This window comes from Schistocerca gregaria, chromosome X (assembly GCF_023897955.1).
Source record: "Schistocerca gregaria isolate iqSchGreg1 chromosome X, iqSchGreg1.2, whole genome shotgun sequence".
Classification (NCBI taxonomy): domain Eukaryota; kingdom Metazoa; phylum Arthropoda; class Insecta; order Orthoptera; family Acrididae; genus Schistocerca; species Schistocerca gregaria.
The window spans coordinates 144000652-144028234 of NC_064931.1; the positions used below are offsets into that span (position 1 = coordinate 144000652).

The 27583-nt window shown below is 38.7% G+C and overlaps 1 protein-coding gene across 1 annotated transcript; it reads left to right on the plus strand.

Annotated features, from left to right (window-relative positions):
• The first annotated feature begins 20656 nt into the window (after positions 1-20656).
• LOC126297943 (uncharacterized) lies at positions 20657-25783 on the plus strand. Its single transcript, XM_049989265.1, has 6 exons — positions 20657-20722; positions 21905-22050; positions 22175-22638; positions 23054-23160; positions 25504-25577; positions 25672-25783. Exons 1-6 carry the CDS (start codon positions 20657-20659, stop codon positions 25781-25783), a joined length of 969 nt encoding a protein of 322 aa, XP_049845222.1.
• The last annotated feature ends 1800 nt before the right edge of the window (positions 25784-27583 follow it).

Here is a 27583-nt window from a genome sequence, read left to right on the forward strand (position 1 = left end):
ACTTATTCAGTTTTTTAATCGAAATAAGCTCTTTCACACACATACTTTGATCGAAATATTGTAATACCTTTGCAACTAATTGCAGTTACATGGAATGTCTACCTGAACAAAACAAGGCAGAAGGCCAGGGCGATTTCAACGTAAAACTATTTGTCCTTAAAAACGGGGAATACACTGCAGTCCAATCAGTTATATCTGCACATGCCCAAGGGCGCTTTCAACTGAAACGGCAAACGGTCTCAAAAACAACTGGAAATCATATGTTCGGTTGGCGGTGTCTTCAAAACCCTCAGGAAATTATCCTTGTAATTCTGTCAAGCCCACGGTGAATTCTTCTAACCTTGCGTTTCCTTTAACGCCAGCCGATTTAGTGAGCTGGACTGTGTTTGTCAGACTGTGTGCCTTCTACAACGCGATTTTATTTTTAAATGTATCCCCATAAACTCAGTTTCTCGCCTTGCAGTTTCTTACTATGGGCAGTGTGCAGTCAAATCCACTTAAAATGCGAGGTCTCCTATCCATTCCGGATGTTCTAATTTTCGTTCCTGCACTCCTTTTTCCTTTAGAAATCCAGCAACAGTGAGTTTCAAATCGAAAAATCGTTGCAGGCATGCCTCTTGACTTAACCAACGTAGTTTGAAGTAATATACACTGAAGCACCAAAGAAATTGGTATAGGCATGCATATACAGAGATATGTAAACAGGCAGAATATGGCGTTGTGGTCGGTCACGCCTATATAAGACAAGTGTCTGGCGCAGTTGTTAGATCGGTGACTGCTGCTACAATGGTAGGTTGTCAAGATTTAAGTGAGTTTCAACGTGGTGTTATAGTAGGCGCACGAGCGACGCGTCACAGCATCTCCGAGGTAGCGATGAAGTGGGGATTTTCGGGTACGACCATTTCATGAGTGTACCGTGAATATCAGGAATCCGATAAAACATCAAATCATCGATATCGCTGCAGCCGGAAAAAAAACCCTGCAAGAACGGGACCAACGAAGACTGAAGAGAATCGTTCATCGTGACATAGTAGCAACCCTTCTGCTAACTGCTCCAGATTTCAGTGCTGATCCAACAAGTGTCAGCGTGCGAACTATTCAACAGAACATCATCGATATGGGTTTACGGAGCCGAAGACCTACTCGTGCACCCTTGATGACTGCATGACACAAAGCTTTACGTCTCGCCTCGGCCCGTCAGAAAACGATATTGGACTATTGATGGCTCGAAACATGTTGTTGGGTCGGATGAATCGCATTTCAAATTGTATCGAGCGGATGGACGTGTACGGGTATGGTGACAACCTCATGAATTTATGGACCCTGCATGTCAGCAGGGGACTGTTCAAGCTGATAGAGGCACTGTACTGGTGTAGGACGTGTGCAATCGGAGTCATGTGGGACTCCTGATACATCTAGATACGACTCTGACAAGTGACACGTATGTAAGCATCCTGTCTGATCACCTGCATCGCTGGCCGAAGTGGCAGAGTGGTTCTAGGCGCTGCCATCTGGAACCGCGAGACCGCTGCGGTCGCAGGTTCGAATCCTGCCACGGGCATGGATGTGTGTGATGCCCCTAGGTTAGTTAGATTTAAGTAGTTCTAAGTTCTAGGGGACTGATGACCACAGAAGTTAAGTTCCAGAGTGCTCAGAGCCATTTGAACCATTTGAACCATCACCTGCATCCATTCATGTCCATTGTGCATTCCGACGGACTTGGGCAATTCCAGCAGGACAATGCGACACGCTGCACGTCGAAAATTGCTACAGAGTGGCTATAGCAACATTCTTTTGCGTTTAAACATTTCCTCTAGCCATGAAGCTTCGTTAGACATGTACATTATTGAGCATATCTGGGATGCCTTGCAACGTGCTGTTCAGAAGAGATTTGCACCTCCTCATACTCTACGGATTTACGGACAGCCCTGCCCAATTAATGGTGTCAATTCCCTCCAGCACTACTTCAAACGTAATTCGAGTCCACGGCACGTCGTGTTGTGGCATTTCTGTGTGCCCGAGGGCCCTGCACGATATTAGGGATGTATACCAGTTTCTTTGGCTCTTAAGTGTATAAAGTATCCATACTTTTCGTGGCACCAGATTCCCACAAATTTAGCACAAAGTGCTTCTTGATGTGCAGAACAATGAATCCCATCTCTCGATCGTTGCAATTGTTTGTTCTTTCATTGTCAAATAAATCTTTAAATTCTTTCTTCATGGTATTGTAATGTCATTTCATAGCAAATCTGCAGTAACCGTCGCTCATGTGGATGCATAATATACACTCAGCAGCATTGAAAATAGCACAGCCAGTGAGAAGAAAGCTACAAATGCGAAACTTTGTAAATAAATACAGTGAGACCTGATATGAAAATTATCAATGTTTGGTGCCAATGTGAGTGCTCACAGTTCCTGCAGTGTTGCTGCAAAAGAGCAGAGGGTCCTATTAAAGGGCACATAGCGGACGAGTCACAAGCGTGACGATCACATCGAAATTCGAAGAGGACGTTAGAAGGTGCAGAATGCCAGGTAGACGTGTTAGACGACATTTCTCACAGTTAAGCCTAATCATCAGCTGGTCGACACGCGACGTGGTTCGCCAGATCGATCGTTCTGAGTGTTTTGTCGGGCTATGTTGGGAGCAATAGACAGTGAAAGCCGCGTGCAATGTACCGGGTCTGGATCAACCAAGGATAGGACGAGAAGAGAGGATCGAAGGATCATGCGGCAAGGGGTCAGGGTCCTACAGTGACTGTCTCCACATTACAAGCAGATCTACTGGTGCCAGTTGTTCCACAAACCATTTCCAGATGGCTTGCAGATGCGAATTTGCAATCCAGGTGCCCTTATCGTGTACTGCCATTATCACTCCGTCTACGGTTGTGCCAAGTCAGAACATCGAGAACGTCCACAGGTTGGCTAAATGTGATTTTTCGTGGTGAATCCTAATTCATTTGGGCGACGGAGGATAACCACATACAGGTATACAGACAACCTGTTGAATGGTTTAGTTTCTCCGCCACTGTCACACGCCACCCCGTCTCCACAGCCAGTGTGATGATCTATAAAGCAGGGGCCTGCACGATATTAGGGATGTATACCAGTTTCTTTGGCTCTTAAGTGTATAAAGTATCCATACTTTTCGTGGAACCAGATTCCTGCAAATTTATCACAAAGTGCTTCTTGATGTGCAGAACAATGAATCCCATCCCAGGACTGCCTGAGAGGATTCGCAACTCATTTCAGAGACGAGTTCGATGTTGCATTCAGATGCATGGACAACATTTCGAACACCTCCTTTACCCTTTAAACATGCCATGTGTCCCTAGACACTGATGAACTGCAACAGAAAATGTGTTGCATCTTGACAACTTACTTTTGGCCTGTAGTTCCCATGTGTGAATTACTGACCATCACCCTGTATAGTGTTTCTTCCCCTTGGAGAACAACATGATAGCCAGTCTCCTCTGATTGTGGTTTATGAAACCTTAATGGAGCAGCGTTGTGGTGATGACCTTTCCTACGTGGTCTACCAGGGTCACTTTCCCAGCAATATGTACATGATGGTGTCCCAATGAATGACATCATGTGTGATGGTGCTCCAGCAGACTTTCATTTACGAGTGCGCTGGCTTCTAAGTCGGTCAACATTGTATAGGTAGAGGAGGGCCTGTGCCATGGTCTCCAAGGTCTCCAGATTTAAATCCCACGGGTTTATGTGTGTGGGGTCATGCCAAAAGCCTTGTCTACACTATCGAGGTCAGATCTCTTGAAGAATTACGCTTGCGGACTGAAGTAGCCTTCTAGCATTTACAGAATTCCCCAGGACTGCCTGAGAGGATTCGCAACTCATTTCAGAGACGAGTTCGATGTTGCATTCAGATGCATGGACAACATTTCGAACACCTCCTTTACCCTTTAAACATGCCATGTGTCCCTAGACACTGATGAACTGCAACAGAAAATTTGTTGCATCTCGACAACTTACTTTTGGCCTGTAGTTCCCATGTGTGAATTACTGACCATCACCCTGTATAGTGTTTCTTCCCCTTGGAGAATAACATCAAAACTATGTGTTTGGAGTGCTATCTGGCATTTTGAACGTTAGCTTTCTTGTTCTGCACATTGTCGTCGTCTTCTTCTGGCTTGCTTTCGTCTACCTCCAGGCTGAAAACATGAATGGATGTACGAAAATTCTGCCTTTTAAATTTAAGTATGTCATGAATTTTAACAGGAAATTGAATGATATTGATTTTATAAAGCTGACAAACATTAGATTTTTGATTTCTACTCACATGCTTTGCGTGTTTCTTGTAATTTCTTTCACAAGTCAGAAGCGCCCGTGCAAAGCATAATTCACCACACTCATATCATTTCACGACATTAATACATGCCTTTTTAGCAGCAATATCATTGGGATCGAAAACATGCGAATATACAAGGTGGAGTAAATGGCTGAAAAAAAGACTCAGTATGACGCTGAAGGTAAAAGTTCTGAACAACTTTACAACTGAGTCACCCTGTTATACGCACAATTTTCCCTTCAGATGTTGCTAATACATCACCACCTACTTTTGGGGGTATGTGACCTTGCAGTGAAGAACCACATTAACACTTACTGGCAGGATACACGTGTTGTTAACTATTCTGGGATGCTCCCTTTCCAAAATGGGTAGTAATGCATTTAGGAAAATGGCAGGGTCGTGATAGCCTCCATTACAGTTATGTACGAGTCCATGCAAGATACGGTTCCCAAAATCCCCTGCAACCATCGAGTAGTTGAAAGCAAGTGTTAAGCTAACCTGGTGTTGAAAGCAGGTGTTCGACTAACCTGGTGCTCATTAACAGCATGGGCTAGGGTGCTGCAAGGTCGAAGATGAGGTGGGCAGGATGGCCTGGGTGAGGTGATGGCCAATGCTGAGATGAGCAATATGGTCCAGGGTGCAGTGAATGCATCATCAGTGGGCCCAGGCGTGGAGAGAGCAGCTCTGGTGTGCACAGTGAATGCATCATTGATGGCTCAAAGTATGATATTGTTGAAAGCAAGATCCAAACTAACAAAATTCACTCAACAAAGAAAACGAAATTACGTTGGTAAGTATGTAGTGTGTAACAAGAATCATACACGTATGCCAATAAAAATGATGATTTATATTATGAAAATCGTCAGCATCCTTATTGCTGAAATACATGCATCTCATTACATCATCTATTGCTATGTCATCTCTTAGCATTGCATACAGCACCACTTGGTCATGAGTCTCATTTATTGGGCCAGGTCAGGGTCATGTCATTGTCTAGGGACTGAGCTGTGGTGTTTGCCAAGCCTGCCTCTGGATGGTTCCAACACTCCTCTAATAAGTTCTTGGCAACAGGAAGTGAGGGATCCCAAAGACATGCCAAACCTTTTGAGACAAACTGAAACATGCAATAGTAGGCCCACAACCGATTATATTGAGGTAGGGAACCAATGATCGGAAATGCACATTTGTAGCTCAAAGTAATTGTTAAAAGTGAGTATTACCAGTCTCAGTACATGCAATTCAATGGCACATGATATTCTGCTGCACTCTCTCAAAGATCCCTGCTGTACTAGGAGGCAGGAGGCTTGGACCTTATCCCACAGGTCTTCATCCATTACTGTGGGTATTTAATGTAACATTATCTTGACAAAACCGTAAAGGAAAAGTCCAGTGGCGAAAGGTGTGGCAATCCTGCTGGGTGTGGGACAGGATACAGTGATTAAGGTACACGTTGTTCATGTCCTCATGAACATTAACATCGAAGTGAGGCCAGTACACCATTATATTGCACCCACATCCTTTTGTGGTGAATGAGGGTACAGTCTCCAAGAACTGTGGCAGCACATTTCACAGGAATACCAGATAATGTGGACCAGTCAAGTCAGTAGGCAGGAGATAACGTCCTATTAGGTGATCTTTGATCATGGAAAATGCCTGCCCATATGTTTACAGAAAATCTTTGCTGGTGGCCACTGACGTGGATGGCATGAAGACTGTCCTCTCTCCAGACATGATTGCTGTGGCTGTTGAAAACACCATCATGGCTCAATGAGGCCCCAGCTTTGAACAACACAAACTGAACAAAGTTCGGCACTGCAATGGGTAATCTATTGACAGATGTTAATACGGGGCTCAAAGTCGTTGATCCCGGAGCTTCCACACGTTCTTTATGATTGGGTGTATTTGCTTCTTCCACCACTGCTCTCCACACTATACCCTTTGAAGTATATGTTTCATGGGAAAGTTGATGGTACTTCGTGCTGGATGGTCAGCCACATGATCCAACACCGTCTTCTCAAAGACTATTGTTTGAACATGTCTCTGGCAGAAACCCTGGCTGGCTCTAATCTCTCATAGGTTTGTATCCACTGAGGTAAAGTTCTTCCAGTTAGATGAAACCTGTTGGGAAAGTGTTCTCTGTATGTTCACGTGGATTTATGGGTACTACATCTTGCCACACAATACATGAAATGAATGTCTGCCAACACACATGCCGAATAATGTTCCATCTTTGACTAGACACCATGCACTGTACACAGTAACCCACCTCACCATGTCTGATGTAATGGACAATGGACATCAGGGATAGTGGTGTGTGTGTGGCACAGGTTAATATGCCTGTGTGATGCATACAGTCGTGGCATGACACACCCACTGTAAGTTAATTTTTGTACACTATGTCAGTTTTTTGGTCAGGGGTGTATGCTGTTCCAACATACAACAGACACCTGTGATCTTTGTGAAAGTGTGACAGAACTACATGAGCTGTTGCAATACATGTGTTCAGAGTGGTGGTCATCACTTTGAACAGTTACCATGAGCTACATTGTTGTTATGCGATGCACACTACATATGCCCATAATACAAAAATAATGCTTTCTGACAATTGATTCCCTATCTTAATACAATCGGTTGTGAACCTGCTATCACCTATTTCAACTTGACCCGAAAGGTTTGAGACACCGTGCATAGAAGAGACATGTAAAATTATATCTCCTATCCTTGATGAACGCCAAATGCAACATGTGCAGTCGAAAATTCGGATGTCTTGAAACCTGTCAATTGTAGAGGAAGAGCTGAGTAGGAAAAAGTTTTTATTTTTAAAAGCAACTTATATATTGGTAACCCAACTTACAGTTTATATAGCCCAGTCAACAAAGAGTAAATAATGTCGTCTGGGAGGGAAATCCGTGTAATGACAAATTTGTGTACAGCAGCAGCGGGGAGCGTCATGAACAACGTCCTAAAAATCCTGACTGATGGAGTGTAAGTGTGGCGGTTGGGGAATGTGGATAGGTCAATATTTTAGGTTTTTGTTGAAAATCTCATAAACCGTAGTCTCTAGCGATAATATTTCTCGGTACCAAATTACAGTACATCAAATTTCCTAGAAGAAATATACTTATTCATTTTTTTTTAAGAATAATAGTTGCCACATTACAGGGGAAGGAAAAATCGCAGATTATTAAAAATGGTGTTTCGATGGTATAAAACTGATGTTTATTGATAAATGAAATGGGTTAAAGGACAAGTATTAAATGAATGTACTGTGTCGAAGTGTAGCAGAGCAGTATTAAGGGGAGTTCTGGGGTTTAACAAGGTGGATGAAAGGTAGGGCACCGGATTATGGTCATCCACTTTTCTGTTCCTTCCATCACAGGTCTGCAAAATGGAGAGCGATCAGGCATTTCCCCATATGGACACATTCTATGTAGATCTCTGCACACTCTTCTACACTGCTAGAGGGGAAACTGGTGCCTAGTCATACTGTATCGCAGCTGTAGCTTTCTTCGGGGAACGGCGACCTTCTCCATCACAAGCACTGCTCGATTTTCCAGTTACGGACAGACTCTATCTCCCCAGCAATTCCTGTCCAATTCTCTTATGCAAGTAGACAACGTACCTCCACTGAGCTCATGGTTATACAGGGTGGTCCTTTGAGAGGAATGTCGTTACACGTATTGCCGAATGCATCGAGGTTGACGGACATCATTTTGAGCATTTATTGCATTACTGTGGTATTTACAGGTAATCTCACTGTAACACCATGCGTTCTCAGAAATGATATGTTTGCAAAGATACGTGTATCACATTGGAACAACCGAAATAAAATGTTCAAACGTACCTACGTTCTACATTTTAATTTAAAAAAAACTACCTGTTACCAACTGTTCGTCTAAAATTGTGAGCCATATGTTTGTGACTATTTCAGTGCCATCTATCACAAAGCGAAAAAAGTGGTCCAACTAAAACATTCATATATCTTTACGTACTAAACGAATATGTAATAAAAAATAGGGGTTCCTATTTAAAAAACATAGTTGATATCCGTTTGATCTATGGCAGCGCCATCTAGCGGGCCAACCATAGCGCCATCTGGTTTCCCCCTTCAAGCTAGACGAGTTTCGTTCTTTGTAGTTTTTTCATTTGATGCTTATTTCGTGAGATATTTGGTCCGGTCACTATCAATGGACCATCCTGTATAGTGGAGTTATTTTAAGTTTACTAAGTCAATACTTATTTGCAGTTGTGAGCTTTTATGTAAAATAAATTCCTATAAACGATGACCGAGAAGTGCTTAATTTGTGTGATGTTGTCAATGGACTATGTAGTATTGATCGGAGACGGACTGGAGTGGTAAATGACGATGGGTGGCCTTGGAGGGGAACATGTGATGAATATAAAATTACATCCTCTCCTTGAATGTACCACATACAACTGTTTCAGAGGCGTGATCATGGTGTCATGATGAACTGTGACCTTTAATTTGGTGCCTGAATCGGCATTGTTATAATACTTATTTGTTTCAGTTGCAGCTTGTATCTTGGTAATTATTGTTTGTTATAACTGCTACATGCACACTGATACCAATTTCAATGAGGGCATCCCGAAGGAGGTCAAGGGCTATTTGTTGCCATTAGATCTAATATGTTTCCATTGTAAGTGACCTTCTGTACAGTACGAATACTGCATTTATTGCGCTTCTTGAATCCTGACCAGGAGCAAACGCAAAAAACGGATTTCTCGCGAATGAATAGGAAGTCTTGGCAAGAATCCTCCACTTCCATCACTTCAGAAAAGGAAGAACGGTCAAAGAAGTGGAGAGATGCAGATGATCCTGAATCAAAACAGATGAAGTCATTTTCATCTGCCGAAAATTTCATGGACAGTATTTGGTAAAATTGTTTCTATTTAATATGCAAATGATAAAACAATAATTGACGAATAATTTGCTACTACCCTAGACCAAGTGTATGGGAAGATTCGTGAGAAGAGTCCGAGATTGCAAAAGAAATAAGTACCGTACGAAAGACGTGAAAGTTGAACGTCCAGTCCAGACGAAGCACAAGACCTAATTGGCGAAAGAAATGGACCATGTCCTAAAACACTGCGGTATTGGCATTAAATGATTCAAGGAAACAGTGCAATGCCCTAGTGTGAATGGCTGGATATGGATTTTAATGTTGCTCCTCCGCTATGAATGCAGTGCTTGACCACTGCGCCACCTGTGTTGGACAAATCATGTTCCACCTAGACAATAAATTTGCCTACATACGTGCTTCAGTAACAGGAAAACGGAGTAATCTGAAGTACGAATTATTCACTACATTTGCTGCCCTCTGTCTTGCACTTGTTCCAACATCTAAAATAAAACGGCTCCGGAACACGTTTCAAATATTAATATATTTTTTAATTAGAAATAATTATTTACTGATAAGCCAAAAGTTCTGCATTTTTCTCTAGTATAGAAAATTGACTCTGTCAGTCTTTCTATGAGACACCTGTACGAGATAATTTAGAGCATTACCTTGGAGCCGACTGTTAATCTACGAGAATCATTATAGGCAGCCGTTCTGTAGTGGATTCAGTTCATATTAGACAAAATTTTCTGAGTAGAGGAAGTTTCACACAAGGACTGGTTTTAATCGAGCTGTATTAGCGAGAACGACTAACTAGAATCAGTCGATAGTTTCCATGGGCTTTTTTTAGTGTATAGTGTTATTTCTCACAGAGCTAATTTTCCAGTAGGACGAGATAGGACATCTAAATCTGTTAATAAAGTCAAAAAATTAGTTATGTTTTAAATTTATAACTTTTTATGTGTTTGTGACTGAACAACTACATGTACACTGCCGCATCCATCAACTGGAGTAAAAAGGAGATATCGACAAAGTTCGATTCTGAAACGGAACAGTTTACTGATGCTCATCAACCATTAAGGAAGCTTCAATGGACATCTTAGTGTCGCAGTGTGTTGAGCGCCTCTTGAGAAAGGACGATAAATCAATGCAACAAGTAAACTAATCTGGTGAAAGGTACTAGTAAAATTGTGGTTAAATTGGCAGGTGTATTTTCTGCTTTTCATTGGTCTGCACTGCAAATTTGTGACTAAGTTACTGTAGTGACTAGTTACTGTAGACTCTTAATAAAATTCCTGTAGGATTATTTTAAATTCACTTACAGTAGTTGTAACTGCATTGTGGGAATTATGATGTTAATATTTTCTTTTTTTCCCGCAGAAGCAGCCGGTGACAGCATTGGCACCGTTGCGTTTGCCATTTCTGAACGCACTACACCACCGCGACATTACGTGCAGTGTCGCTGCTCTTTAAATTTGAGGCTCATTGCGGGACTCTAAAGCAAGTTTCCTAACTTAATCTCATTTGCATGCAACTTTACGTACAGCGTATGTAACACTTTCCCTAGGAGTTCTTCGTATTTGTTGCCATTGCTGTTGTGAAGTGTGCTGATACAATACTAGTACTAAAGTACGCCTTATTATAGAAATAGGTGTATGTAGGTTGCAAATAGATGATGTTTTTTTCAGAATTTCTGCAGATTCGTGTTTGACAAGATCAGTTCTTGGGTACACTTCGTCGCGCAGTATTTCCCACAATGGGTGTGGCCACATGTGTTCCCTGACCTATTCTTTATAATAGCCTCGTCTAGCAGTAGAATTACATTTCTCTAAAATATTGGTTCGTTATAGTTTGCTGGTAAAGGGCTTTAAACATAATTGTCATAGCTGCAGAATACAACCACAGCGTTAACAGGACGCGCCGCCATTTGAAATATGGTGAACGAACGCACGCTTCGGCAATCACGATTACCTCTATTTCTTTCTTTGCCGCCATTCTCTCCGTGCACAACTATGACGTTTTCGGAAACAGGAGCTGCACTTTTAAGGAAACGTACCAGGAAAATATTCCACTCTTAGTTTCGACGAGGTACTTAAAACTGAGTCCCTGGAAGTAGATAATCAGTTATTGCTTACCACGTATTACTGGTAGTCCTTATGGTGTCCAACGACTTGTTCTTCAGATACATCTACAAGGGAGATTCATTTCAGTGGTGTTAATTTCGTTCATATTCCAGCATCAAAAATCACTTTACTTATCATTTATGGCGACGCCCCTTTGTTGCAGAACACATTTTGCCGCTACAGAAATATATTTCAGATCAATATGTTCACATTCTGGCAGTTATATATCAGCCTATGGCAATATCATAAATATTGCTATTTATTTGCATCACTGAAACTGGGTATTTCAGTTTCATCCCCTCATATGTAACACAATCCAATAACATTACATGTAACATGACATTGTTATTACAAGAACTGATGCTGTATGCATTATTTGCAGGCTGATATTAGCCTTACAATAGGAACTGAAGTGAAAGGCAGTGTGGCCTTGAGTTCTGGCTGGGATATAAGTGGGATTTTAACCAATAAGTCCTACGTACCAGTTCTTGACTGTTATGCTTGTTGCTGACTACAACAGCAAAAGTCTATAATGTTTTGTGTGGGCTACAATTGGAGGTACTAACCATAAACAGCAGGACACTGCAATAAATCTCATTTGCATCATTGTGATATACAAATTTTTGCACAACATTCTGTCACACATTTTTTCTTCAACAAATACACAGTATAAAAATAATAGTTGTTGCATCTGCTTGTAGCAATGACCAGGTAAATATCTCTCTCTCTCTCTCTCTCTTCCTCACATACACACACACACACACACACACACACACACACACACACACACACACACACACACACACACACACATTAAATGATAAGCCACCCAGGGCAAGAACTTAGTTGATAGAGTAACATGTTTGGCAGTAAGGGGGCAGGTTCCAAGCAGGTCGACACATTTCAAGCTATTTTCAACATGTATTTATTCAGTATCTTTGAAACTGACATGCAGCATGCTTTGGTGTCCGTTCTACAAAGAGGGAAGGAGGAACAGGACAGCGTGCCCTTACACCTTTCTCAGTATTTGGAAAAGTAAATTACCATTATCTTTGCTGTTTACCAGGGTTTCTCGGACTGTCTTCCAAGAAGCATTGATGTTCTGCGGGAAGTAAAAAAATGTTCCATGAAAAAATGTTAATAGCTTTGGATGTTTTTTGACATATTAATGATAATAATTATTTTTATACAATTTTATTATGATTTATATGCTATTAGTTGTGATGTAAAATTGAAGTAATCAGTAAGTAAAAAAGTTTTTCTCATTTTTTATCATTTTAGCTTCAAAATAAAAAAGCTGTTCCATCAGAGTATTCTCAAAATATTCCATCAGTGGAAAAGTTTGGGAACCGCTACTGTAGACTTTGCACCTCTTTGCATTTGATGGTGAAGCTGCTTTCATTAATAATAATGGAATTGGCTAGCTGCTTCATTCCAAACATTTAGCATCCTAGATACGCATATTTCCAAAAACTTTCCGTGTGTTACAAGTAATGCCTCATATTATCATTAAAAATGATCAAAATCACTACCAGTGAATCTAATGCTACTTAAAAATATTTCTATGAAATAGCAATAGCCATGTCAAGCATGGTCTCCTTTACTGCAGTGGTGAAGCCAAGTAAACCACTCCATTCTTAAAGAGAAGCAGAAGTCTTCTTAGAATACTTGAAACATGAAAACCAGATTGATGATGGAAAACATCTTCATCATCTGCCTGCTGCAATATTTTATTTTGCTACCTTAGTAAATTTAAGAAGGTACAAGCAAAATTTTAAAGCTCCATATTCTTCACTGCATACCAATCCCTATTTTCCATAGACATTTGTTGATGTGTTGCAAACTATTCTGGCATTTTATTCTTTACTGTTTCCTACACTGTGTGATTTTTTTCCCCCATGCAATATTGCTTTGCCAATACATGTGCACTGTCAAGAGAATCCATATAAAAACTGGAACAATAAGTACCCTGCTCTTACGGCAGAAATCATCAGTCAGTGGCAAAAGCTTCATTACTCATTTTCAGATAAAATAATAGATAATTTATTCAGCACTGATACTGGACTAATCATTGTTTTCATATTGTCCATTAGAATCCTAATGTTGAAAGTATTGTAAGGTTATAATTACCAGAAACATATCAATACTAGCTCAAAATTATCTGACATCTATTAATATCCCCTCTCCTAGTAGCCATTGTTTAAATCATAATGTTCATTATACACATTCTATAGTGCTGGTATACTGTGTCAACTTGACAATGCTCCAGTCTACAAAACACATTAAATACTGCGGTGATGAAAGTCACAGCATAGCGATATGCAAATTTACAGATGGCAATAGTTTCATGTACACAAGGTATAAAAGGCAGTTCATTGACAGGGCTGTCATTTGTTCTCGGTGATTCTTGTGTAAAGGTGTCTGATATGACTGTGGCCACATGGTGGGAATTAACAGACTCTCAATGCGGAATGGTAGTTGGAGCTAAATGCATGGGTCATTGCATTTTGAAAATTGTTAGGGAATTCAATATTCCGAGATCCACAGCGTCAATAGTGTGCCGAGAAAAGCAAATTTCAGGCATTACCTCTCAGCCTGGATAACACAGTAGCTAACAGCCTTCACTTACCAACTGAGAGTGGTGGTGATTGCGTTGAGTTGTCAGTGCCAACAGAAAAGATGTGTAAAACACCTGCAGAAATCAATGTGGGACATACGACAAATGTATCCATTAGGACAGTATGGCAAAATTTGGCATAAATAGGCTATGGCAGCAGTTGACTGATGTAAGTGCCCCTGCTAAAAGTGCAACATAACCTATTGTGCCTCTCCTGGGCTCATGACCATATGGCCTGGAGAATTGTGGCCTGATCAGATGAGTGCCCATTTCAGTTGGTAAGAGCTGTTGGTAGGGTCTGAGTGTGTTGCAGACCTCATGAAGCCATGGACTCAAGTTGTCAACAAGGGACTGTGCAAATCGGTGGTAGCTCCATAAAGGTGTGGGCTCTGTTTACATGGAATGGACTGGTTCCTCTTGTCCAGCGAAACTGATTATTGACTAGAAATGGTTGTGTTCGTGTACTTGAAGACCATTTGCATACATGGACTTCATTTTCCTAAACAACAATGTCACTCACCAGTTTGCGATTGGTTCGAAGAACATTCTCGACAAATCAAATAAATGATTTAGCTACTCAGATCCTGCAACATGAACCCTATTGAACGCTTATGGGCCACAATTGAAAGGTTAGTTCATGCACAAAATCTGGCACCAGCAACTCTTTCACAGTTATGGACAACTATAGAGGCTGCATGGCTGAATATTCCTGCAGGAGTCTTCCAACAACTTTTTGAGTCCATGCCATATCAAGCTGCTGCACTAAATTTGGCAAAAGAAGGCCCGATACAGTATTAGGAGGTATCCCATGACTTTTCTTATCTCAGGGTATAGTGTTTAGAAGACAAGCAGATTTGCAGGACTGACCATTGTAAAAACCTAATCTTGACCCTTTGAGACATATTGTACGAAGTAAGTTGCCACAATGGCATAATCTTGCCCTGCCTGCTTTTACTTACACGGCTGGTAGGTACATAACGAGCATTGATGGATGGGTCAAGTCTTTTTAGAATGTAGCATATTTTTTAATTTTTGTTTTCTAAGTTGGCTTGGTGTCTCTTAACATTTTTGCTTCAAGCTGTTGTCTTACACTAAAAACTTATTATTGTTCAGTCATATAATTTTCTTGGCATAAAGGAGTACTGTTTTTGGAAGAAACTGACATTCTGTTTAAGGAGATCATTCTGCCTATGACCAATAGCGTCTGAAGATTGTCCTTATGGGCTGAAATTGGTAAGGATGTACCATGAAATGGGATAGTGTCAAAAATAAACAGAAGTTCATAAAAATTTACTGTTTGTTTGCAATCCACAGTCCAACTTAAAACTTGTGTAAATTGCCTTTCATCATATTTTTCAGGACTTAAGACTATCCTGTGAATGTCACATCCCTGTGCATCTTCTTTATGTTAATGTATAGTGTTGATGTCCCTTCTAAAGTCAGGCAGTATTGGTCCCTTCTTGTAGGGTATGAATATGAACACCACTGAGAAAATTTCAGTTTGTTTGGAGATAGTTACTGAGTATTTTGGTACAATGGACACATGGTCTCTCATGGTTCATTACAGAGTAGTAAAATAATTTAGTTATTTGATTTGTTACCTTAGGTACATTTGCCTCTTTGAAAATATATCCACAGCAATGAAAAAGTATGTAATATACAATCACCAAAGTGTACAACACAAAACACAGAGTAATGTAGAAAGCTCGAGACACAAAAGCAATATGTTGTGGTTCCCATCACTGTGGGAGTAGGTTAATCTAGCACCATTGTGCCACTCCTTCGCTACATACACTGTACACATGCACAAGGTAGATATATCCAACTCTTTATCAGTAAACTTCTCCGTTCTCCTGTGTATCCTTGTTAGCACGCAGCAAACCTGAAACAGAATCTATCAGTACTTGTACTGAATGCAAGTTCTAGGATAAAAAGTTAAGTGGACAGTATTGTCAGTGCAATACAAATGCAAAGAGAAGTGGGGGTAAGAAATCACGTGAAATACAATTAATATGTAAATGAGACACTGGAGACTTCAGGTACCTCATACCAAAATACTTAGAAAATATTCCTGAACAACCTTCAAAATTTTATTGTGGAGTTAGGGTTCACCCTGCATATCTGTTCAAACAGATTGCAGAATAAATCATTCACTACATGGCTTGATGTTCTCTAATGGCTGCAGAACTGGTACGGTGTAGTCAACTGGGACAATGTAGCCACCTGCATATATTTATAAAATGTATGTTTGACCATCAGCTGTTTTCATTTTAAACCCAAATATTAACTGGTTTCAGTCTTGAACCATCTTCATGGATAAGGGCTAAAATGGCTTAAGCCACCACATTACATTTGTCATTACGTGCCATGAAATGGCATACGTGATTTCCTTCCCTGTCCTTTCCCAATCTAAACTTGTACTCAATCTCTAATGATATTATTATCAAAGGGATCTTGAAACCTCAGTCTTACTTTCATATAGAGTGAAATACAATATTAGTTCCACATCAAATCAGTTCTTCCAAGTACACAACAAAAACTTTGAATGTACTTCATGAATCATAAAAAGAAATTCCATCATAAGTGCATCCCAGTTCTTGACACTTGCTGGCTTAAACCATTTTAACCCTTATCCGTGAAAATGGCCCAAGACTGAAACCAGTTGATATTTGTGTTTAATATAAAAACAGGTGATGGTCAAACATGCATTTTATGCATTAGTTGATGGCTGTTGATAGTCACCTTCCAAAAATGATCTACATATATACACTGAAAGCCACTGTACAGCACATGTGTTGTGTTTGTTCTGTATTTCATTCAGGATTTCCCATTAACAACTCAGTTTTTTTCCTGGTGTTAAACCTGTTTCAGTCCACTTTGTCATAGTCTGTTTCATGTCGGACAGTACTTCTTCCACATTTATGTGCCTCGAGTAGTATTTACAGCTCTATTCCATGTCCATCATGATTGTTTCAAAAATGTCTTCAGAGCACTGCCCTGAGGGCTACCACTTTTTGAAACGATTATAACTACTCATGAGTGCATTATCCAGAACCCTTGCGATTAATTTTTTTCTTCCTGTCCATTTCCTCTAATCCTCTAATTCCTCTGTGACCCTTGATGTATAAATGTTGAAATGCAAACTATTTAGTTAGTGCTTTATTATAACAGGTTGTTGACTTGTAACTTCACAATTTGCTACTTTTGTAACAAAATTTTATTGATTCATTTAGAGACTGAATATAGTTAGTGGGATTTCTATTCCATCATCATCAGAAATTCATTGTTCTAACTTGTGCATTCAGTCTATTACATGTGTGGAAGTATTACTTGAGTATTGAATTTTCATTTCCCCTGCTTGTGCATTGATTTCCTTAGAGCTATGGGTAGGATACTATTACCACCTACTGGAGTTATTGATAGATGCATTATTTCTATTCAAATAATAACTCCATGTCTTAACCTGAGCGTTTTGTTAAGTGACACCTCAGACCACTGACAATACTTTCTGAGTTATTTATTTTTCACTTTTACTGTCACATGTACACCTCAGAGTATTTTTATTCATAAGCACATATATCTTCTTCTTCTTTTCCTTCAGCATTTGTCCCGCATGCCTGCTAGGTCTGCTATAAGCACATACATCAGGAAAATTGCTGTTTCACCAACCAGAATTATTTCCCTCATGATTTACCTAAATAACTTCAGACAAATGCAAGGATATCTTCTTTTAAAGGATGATTGCCAATCCCCCCCCAACATTGACAACATATGTAACAGTACAGATTTCTAGCACACAGCTATATATATTGGTTAATCTTTCATTTTTGATAGTCATTGTTTTTTCTCTCCCTAACAGGATGAGTATGGAGACAAACGAACTACAAGAAGACACATATAATGCAACAGAACTAAAGAGCATGCCACATGACAAGAATGTTGATCAAGGAGTTAAACTTACCGACAGTCATGGGGTAAATCAAATTGTCCAACTACACTCTGAGAAGGAACAATCAAATGTAGATGAGGGGACCAGCAGAAATATGCCCAATAAAAATGTTGAGGAAACAGTTCAGGTCAGTGCCTTTGCAGGATTTTTAATATTGGCCGAGTTGGTGACATCATTGTTACGACCGCTTGTTGCACATGTGGCAACAGGTCAGGATGCAGTTCAGTCACCACATCACTCCAGCATACACTGTTCACCTCTATATGAGGACAACAGAAAATGTGAATCAGACAATAAAACTGAAGAAAACACCAATTCAAATATTTTTGCAAACCTCTTAATTTTAGCAGAGTTGGCAGCATCATTAACACCTGTACAAAGCCCTATTGAGCTAGTGGATCCAGAAGAAATCACACCAGAAATGTCACCATATGAAAATGATAGTGACATGGAATGTGACTATGTAACGCTATATGAAGAGATTGTGGAAACAGAAGTACATACATCAGCAAACAATCCATTGCAAAGTGATAGTGACAGTGAACCTGTAGAGTTTGTTAGATCAGTGGAGGGTACGCTAGTGATATCTGTACCACAAGATGATTCTGATACAGAATCTGAAGAGTGAGCACATTGTTTGGAGTTTGCAGGACCAGAAGAGGATATACCAGCTATGACCCCCAAACAAGATTATGGTGGTGTAGAATTTAAAGAGTAATGACAATTTTTAACATTTGTCGTACCAGATGAGGATAAACTAATTTGACTCCCCCACAAGATAATGATGATATGGAGTTTTAACTAGTTATTTAATGTGTTACTGAATGCTAGATATGAATGACTGTTTATGACTTTCAATAACTGAAGAACTTTTTCTGATTATGTGTGATAGATTTATGTAAATGTGATGCTTTATATTATGATATTTTAATATACTGTATTTAATATAAATAAAATGACACAATTCAACATTGATTTATTTATTTTTTAACTGTTTCATTAAATCTTCTGTAGACAATAAATATTTTATGGGTGTTGCCCAAATGTACATGTAAATTTATGGGAAACCACTTCATGGAAATGGAACATACAAATGTGTAAATAAAAAAAATAGACAAAAATATATTGGGTTATACAATACGTAGTAACACAGAATAATGCAAGATTGTACAATACATAGTAACACCGGATAATACAAAATCATAAAATACATAGTAAAACAACTTTATATACATGTATATTTGTGGTATTGCAGTGGCATAGTATGTTTTCCATAGGGCTTTGGTTTTGTCCTTCCTAGACAGCAAATCCTTATATACATTAAATTAATTAAGAAAAGATTTTTCATGACATGACAGCTGTCCATCACATGTGCTAATATAATAAAATGTTTAGGAGAAAAAGACAATATTTTCAGTTTTCCCTGAATATAAACATTCAGAAAAGTGTTTACTGCCTAAATGGTAATTAACCAAGTAGAAGAATTGTTTGAGTAGAAACTTTTTTAATTCTGCTGTAAATTTGTTTTCATCTTCTAACTTGCTGATGTTGACTGGCAGTCTGTTGTAAAGTTTGGTACCAGTGCCATTGAGTGTTTATTTTATTTTATTTTTTTATTTGTGTAATATAGAGTGCTGTGCTATTTTGTATTAATGGAAGTCAGCATTTGTTTGAAAATCTGCAAGGTGGGCCCTGACATAGAAAGAAACATTCCACATGGGAAAAATATATTAAAAACAAAGATTCCATGACTTACCAAGCGGGAAAGCGCCGGTAGAGAGGCACAATATATATATATTTTTGGGCTCTACTCTCACGCTATAAGCAGCTGTTGGAATTTCTTGTTTTTCTTGGTTTGTAAATTTAGAACTTAATGAAATAAGTGTTTATATGATTTGGCAAATATTGTTATTTAATATTGACATTTTCTGTGTTTTTGAGAATTATGTCTAGGTCTTCACATCTCTTTTGTGTTGAAGCCTTCACAATGCCCCGTGTAGCTTTTGATTTGTTTTCAGACTGTCTTATTAAGCTGTCACCACTTGTAAATTTTGTTTTAACAATTACTTAAAATTAACTATTACTTAAAATGTTCAATGTAATTATAGTGAAATCCATGAAAGAAATGACAATGTAATCCATGAAAATGTATGCAAGAAACTCTTCCAAAACGGCAGTAGAAGAAGCGAGAAGAACCAGAAGTACAGAATCAATCTGGTAGGGTGACACACCCATCGAGTGTTCAACGATCCAAACTCACATTCAAATTAATTCAGCAGAACTTTCAAAGTCTTAGCAATAAGCACAATGAGTTGTACACCACTGCAGCAAATGATAACCCTGATGTTTTAGTTATAAGCGAACACTGGTACACAGATGTGCTAATTAGTGTACGTAAGCCACTATCCATGATCTTTTGCTCTGCCTTCACTAGAAAAGAGAAACATGGTAGTGGGGTAGCAATCTTTGCAGCCAGCAGTAGTAATTATAGTGTAATAGATGTAAGTGCTTTCAGCATTGAGTATGTAATAGAACTAGCAGCAATTAATTATAAGTGAGGGAAAGAGAACTTAATTATTATAATCTTTGTACATCCATATTTAAATTGGATGAAAGTGGGAATCAGCTGGTATAATTTTTATTAAAAATAAAAGTCTTCCAGCTGTACATAAGATTTTATATTTATTTTGCTACTAGTTTTGACACTGCGTCAATGTCATCTTCAGGCCCGTACACTTTGATGAAATCAGTTGTGTGTGGCTCAGTACTAGAAGTCCATGGTGAGACCAACACATGCTCCACATGGATGTCGGGCAGCAACTAGTGCGAAGTTTAAACCAGTGGGTCAAAGATAGTCGTGGACTTCTAGTACTGAACCACACACAACTGATTTCATCAAAGTGTATGACCCTGAAGATGGCGTTGACGCAAAGTCGAAACTAGTAGCAAAATAAATATAAAATCTTAAGTACAGTTGGAGGAGTTTCATTTTTATTAAAAATTAATTTTTTTAGGCCTATACAGACCTCAATCTGGTAGCCTAGATATTTTCTTTGATATTCTTAATGACCTGCTTATTGACACTGACAGTAAACACTGCAATAAAAATGGCTGGGTTAACATAATACTAACTGGAGATATAAACATTTACTTGCTGTCCAATGACTCTGTATCTAAAAAACTAATGCTAATATTAGCTGAATTTAACTTAACATTTCTGATAAACGAGCCCACTAGGAACGTCAATAGTATAAAATCATGCATTAACAACATTATAACTAACATGTCTCACTTTACATGCAGTGCATCAGCTCTGAAGCTTTCCATTTCTGACCACCATGGAATACAGGTATCAATAGAAGCTGAAAATCATCATGTCAATAGAAAAGAGAAACAATATGTGAAAAAAAGAATTACCAATGGTGACAATGTTAAAGATCTCAACAGTCTGCTGAAAAGCTTACAATGGGGTTAAAGAAACAGCAGTACTGTCAGTGAATTTGCATCAGATTTTTATTAGTGCTTCAGTGTCCCATGCCCAGAAATGACCTTTACAGTAAATGACTGCAAAAAGATACAAAACAATAACTGGATAAATCATGAAGTGGTGAAGCGGTGGTCTTGCGGTTCTAGGCGCGCAGTCCGGAACCGTGTGACTGCTACGGTCGCAGGTTCGAATCTTGCCTCGGGCATGGATGTGTGTGATGTCCTTAAGTTAGTTAGGTTTAAGTAGTTCTAAGTTCTAGGGGACTGATGACCACAGCATAGTGCTCAGAGCCATTTGAACCATTTGATTTGAAAAACGGCAAGAGAGAAACTCTACTTTTCCAATATGCAGTGGTAAATAATAATAATAATAATAGAATAAAGGAAGAATATAAGAACTATCATGATTATTATAAAGATCTGCTGCTAGAAACTAAAAGTAAATATGTAGCCACAATGTTAAGAAACTGTACTAATACTGGTTTAGCTGTTTGGAAAGTAATAAATACCTTTAGGGATTTTACTATAAGCCATAAAGAGCATATCACGAAATGTCAATGTCAGATTGCAAATGTTTTTAATGAGTACATTTCTTCTGTTGGAAAATCTGTCAATGACCATTTTAAGAATATTCAGTATAGATATAAGGGCAATCCAATCAAACGAAGCATAAACTTGGCCCCAACCAAAGCAAGGAAATCAAAAACTTAGTAAGGTCATTAAAAAATACAAAATCAGCTGGCTATGATGGATTGTCTATCAGTACACTGAAAAGATGCATAGACAACATATCTGATGCCATGATGTAATTGCATCAGGTTGTTTCCCAGATAGTCTAAAGATAGCACAAATAACCCTGATTTACAAGATAGGTGATAAATCTAAAATTGAAAACTACCGCCCCATCTCAATCATACCTGCATTTTCTAAGGTAGTTGAGAAACTTATTTATACCAGACTAATGACATTCCTGAGTGACAATTTAATATTTGGAAATCAGAGTAGTTTTATGAAAAACAAGTCAACTTCAGTAGCCACACCACAATTAATAGACAAAATAATTACTGCCATAGAGAACAAGGAGTATGTAACTGGAGTGTTCCTTGATCTAGAAAAGGCTTCTGATTGTGTCAACATCACCATAAAACTTGACAATCTGTGGAACCTGAGTATTAGAGAGACTGGCCATGAGTTAATAAAATCATATATGAGCAATAGAAAACAATTTGTCTTGCTTAAAACAAACAGTGGGTCTTTCAAATCTAAAATTACTAATATCAAATATGGAGGCCCTCAAGGTTCTGTCTTGGGACCCCTTCTTTACTTGATTTATGTTAATTATATACAGTATCAAAACTTCCTGGCAGATTAAAACTGTGTGCCAGACTGAGACTCAAACTCAGGACCTTTGCCTTTCACAGGCAAGTGCTCTACCGACTGAGCTACCCAAGCACGACTCACGCCCCATCCTCACAGCTTGCAAGGTTTGCAGCAGAGCTTCTGTTAAGTTTGGAAGGTAGGGGACGAGGTACTGGCGGAATTAAAGCTGTGAGGATGGGGTGTGAGTCGTGCTTGGGTAGCTCAGTCGGTAGAGCACATGCCTGCGAAAGGCAAAGGTCCCAAGTTCGAGTCTTGGTCCAGCACACAGTTTTAATCTACCAGGAAGTTTCATATCAGTGCACACTCCGCTGTAGAGTGAAAATTTAATTCTAGATATACAGTATCGTTCTGATAATTGTACAAAAATATTGTATGCAGATGATACATCAATTGTGTGTAAACACGAAGACTATGACAGTCTGGAGGTGCTGTTCAACAGTGTAACTATGAAATAGTCAAGTATTTTAATGAACGCCATCTAAATGTAAGTAATTCAAAGACCGCAATGATGGAATTTAACACAAGGAAACAAATAGAATTTGGCATGAAATTATGCATAGGAAATTACATTGTAAAAAAGGAAAAATGGACAAAGTTCTTGGGAATTACAATCCAGGACAGCCTCAAATAGGACATGCATATTAATTCCTTGGACTGTAAGCTGTCGAAGAATGTATTTGCTATAAATTTGATTAGCAAATATTGTAAGGCTTTGGGTGTACTAAAACCTACTTATCATGCCCTATTCTCATCAAATTTAAACTATGACGTAGAAATATGGGGTGCAACAACTCAAGTAACCTAAGAACGTTATTAATACTACAGAAAAAAGTTACCAGAATTATTTGTGGTGGCAAACCTAGAGAATCGTGTCGGAATTGGTAGGGGTATACATATTGAAAGTTATATTGCTCGTGAAGACAATAAATCCAAATTTCAACTCTGAACTGCACCAGTAAGATACAAGGCAATAGTTTAGGTACCATTTAAATAGCCACAGAACAGCTTTATATGAAAAAAAAAATGCACTTCATACTGGGCTGAAGGTATGCAATGCCAGAAAGTCTCACAGCCCTTCCTACTAACAAATTAAAAGATCAGCTAAAAAGGATTCTAATTGAAAACTGTTTTTATTCCCTAGATGAGTACTATATCTACATATACTATCAAAGAGATAGCCACCTGTGAAATGACATCTCATATACCAGCTGTTGTGTAAACACTGTTTGGTCTTTTACATTGGCATGATTATCACCAAGTTATCAGTCAGGATGAATGGGCATATACAGAGGGTGTATACTGGCTACACACAATATCCTGCTGCTGAGAATGCTGTATAGCATGACAGCTGTAATCTTGGTGCCTGTTTCACCACATGCACCATCTTAATTCTTCCCCCAGACACCAGTTTCTCAGAACTCTTCAGGTGAGAACTAGTGCTAAAACATGTCCTTGGCTCTCGCCACCCATGTGGCCTTAATATATGTTAATTTCTTCTGTCTCAGCATTTCTTCACAGTAACTACTCCTTTCTCTACTCCATTTATTTTTCTACATCTTTCATTTTCTGACCTGTTAATTTTTCGCTAAACCCCTCTATTACATGAAATGAATTTAGCTTTTCACTCTTATTAACTCATGCACGTTGTTTTTGCAGTAATCTCTGTCTTGCTTATTACCTGTCTTCCACCTATAAGCTCTCATGTTTTCAAACCTCGTCTGATGCAGTCCCTAACAATCAGTCTTTTCTTCTCATCCCGTCTTCTTAGTCTCCCCTGACCCACGGTTCTGGGTGACCTTTCCAAAACCTACCCCTTTTCAAAAACTTCTGAAGTCCTTTTTCTTTACCCCTCTTCCTTCCCCTTCAACCCTTCTCCAAAAGCTTGCATAAGTATAACCTTGTTTTATGTGTGCATCCTCCTGTCACCGCTTGGTGCTTAATATCTAAAAGATTTTCTACTGTATCAAAAAATAATACTAATGATAATAAAAATTCTATAAATGTAATACATTCACAATTGTTCTTGAATTCCTCCCAGACACGAGACAGATGATTAAAATGTAGAGTATGTCTGGGAATTTCTGGAGTCAAACATGCACCAGTACTTGTAAATGTTTTACCCATCAGAAATTGTGATGTATTCAGAATAAATAGGCACAGTTTATACCAGTAACTAAGATTACCACAGATAACATTTAACAAGAGGCCGCTTACATGTTTCGCATCATAACCTCATGACATCATGGATCTAAGCTGAGAACTGAACTCACACACTAGAATTGACCTAACGATAGTGGACTAGCAGTTTACTGCAGACATGTACAAGATTTGACACAAAAGAAATGATAGTGATTCTGCAAATATGACTACTTACTTAACATGTGTATGTGTTCACCTTCAAAGGAGGGCCAGTTTAAAACCATGCAATACTGCATTTGTTCTTCTCACTGCTCAGTAAATATCTACATGTTATTTTCTATGGGAAGGCACAGAAGCTCCATAGCATAAGATCACATCTATAGTAAACTGATAGTCCTGTGATACTGAACTAATTAACTTTTCATGAAACTTGTCACAGCATAAGAACAAGATCAATGTCAAAAACATTCATCTGTAATACACTATGAAAAATAGTTTGTTAGAATTGTGAGCAGTACTGTATTCCATGGTATTCAGACTGATTAGTAAAATTTTCAAAAGAAATGCACAAAAAGACATATATCTCTAATAATAAAAGTCATATGCAAAATATATGCATTTAAGGAATATTTGACAATATTTAGAGAGCATATAGAGACAGTACAGTTAAGAGTTGGCTGTGTTATACTTCATTAAGTGAAATGTGTAGTCACCAGATGTACAGAAATTCCTAGAGACGTACTATATTTTAATATTCTGTCTCATGTCTTTGAAGAATTCAAGAAAGATTTTTAATTTCTTTTCATTCGCAGAAATTTTATTATTATTATCATTATTGTTATTGATATTGCAGAAAAGCTTTTAGATATTATGGCCAATTATGATGGTTCTGTGTATGACCGACCCATGTCCAATGAGAAATAAAGCCATTTGGATATAGTTGTAATTGGCAAAGTAGCCCTCATTATTGAAGGTTAACGATGTTTGAGCCAATGCAGGTCTCAGGGAGTAGAGGAGAGGGAAGACCATTAGAAGCCATTTTACAGCATATGTTTGCTGATTGTTTCTTGCTTACCTGAAATGTATCGCGATAAAATGTAGAAGGGGAACTGTAAAATGGTGAAATTGTATCTAATTAGATAAAAGTGTTTGAAGCAGAAAGAAATGAGCATAATGTCTACTTTGTGATTAATGGATATAAGTTTCTGCGGCATATAAAGATAAATGAATTGGTTATCAAAGTATTATTTTTTCTGCTGAAGGCTATTCAGCGTTAAGCATATGCCTTGTCACTGAGCCATCCTCTTTGCACGAAACACAGTTCTGTTAATGCCTTAGACACAGATGACACAGTTACATGAGCAGCACAATATTACAATCTTAACTGGGAATTCTTTTATTGATTTCTGGTGGCATTCAAAAGGCAAAGCGATAGTGTCTCCAAAATTTGTGGTATGAAGTATGATTCTTATTCCTTATTTTGCTGTCAACATGGGATCTTCTACTAACGGCAGCATAAACATCCTGCTCAGTTATCTCACCACTAGGGAAGACTGATATTTCACCTTGTTGCTTGTACGGCATTGCTGTCTGATTATCACACTGAGTGTAAGGAGGACTACCACTTTGCCTTGCAGCACTGCCTTTGATGTTTTCCAAACATTGTTTGCAAATCATTAGTCCAAGTTATTCTAGATAAATGAAGTTGAACTGTATTTTCATTTTTTATTTTCTCCATTAAAATTAGTTACAGAAGGACGACTTTTATTCTATGTAGTCTAAACACTGTGAAAAATGATGTTAAGAGACACATTAATGCTTTTTAAAAATGTAAATACTCCAATTTTATGTTATTTTCTTATGTATGGTGCTTTTGCAGAATGTATCTATCATCAGGATCTACCTGTAATAAATTACAGTGACCAGTTAGAAATAATCACACAAAACATATTATGTGCATGTGAAAATATAAGGGGCATTCGAATGAAACCTAGTCACTACAGTAAAGTAACGATGATGATTTCATTAACTCAAAAATGTAGTTATACACAGTACACATACTCAAAAACAGTCCCAAAAAGTGTTGGCACATTTATCCCATTCCATCCTTGAAGAAGTGAGTAGGCTGCTGTCAGATCCAGGCTTGGACCGAGTCATCCTTTGTGAACCAATGTCCGCGAATAGCTTGTTTTAGAGGTCCAAACACATGAAAGTCACATGGTGAAAGGTCAGGACTGTATGGTGGAAGTTCCAGCATTTCCCACCGAAACTACTACAATATCATCTTCACCAGATTGGCCATGTGTGGGCGGGCATTATTATGTAGGAGTATAACGTCATTGGACAACATACCTTATCGTTTCGACTTTATGGCTTGTCTAAAATTCTGTAAAGTGGCTTGATAACAATGGGCATTGATGGTGGTTATCTGTCCAGAACTGGTGTGCATGGCCTTTGATTTCTTTGGAGGTAGTGAAGATGCATGTTTCCACTGCTTGGACTGATGCTTGCTTTCCGGTTCAAACTGGTGACACCATGTTTTGCCACCTGTGACAATACGCAACAAAAAGCTGTATTCCTCCTCATGATAACACTGGAGATGACTCAAAGATAGCACCATTCAAGTTTTGCACTGTTCAGTGGTCAGTTGGTGGAAAACTACTGTGCACAGATTTTTCGAAAGTTCAAGTGTTGATTCATTATGGTGTGGGTGAGGCTCACACT

Bases quoted from the DNA above. Each gene is read 5' to 3' on its own strand.
- LOC126297943 (XM_049989265.1), top strand. From the start codon at position 20,657: ATGGATGTCGGGCAGCAACTAGTGCGAAGTTTAAACCAGTGGGTCAAA. The intron at 22,639-23,053 runs GTTCTGTCTTGG...ATTTAATTCTAG, and splicing joins CAAATATGGAGGCCCTCAAG to ATATACAGTATCGTTCTGAT. The intron at 23,161-25,503 runs GTAACTATGAAA...GACAATATTTAG, and splicing joins TGGAGGTGCTGTTCAACAGT to AGAGCATATAGAGACAGTAC.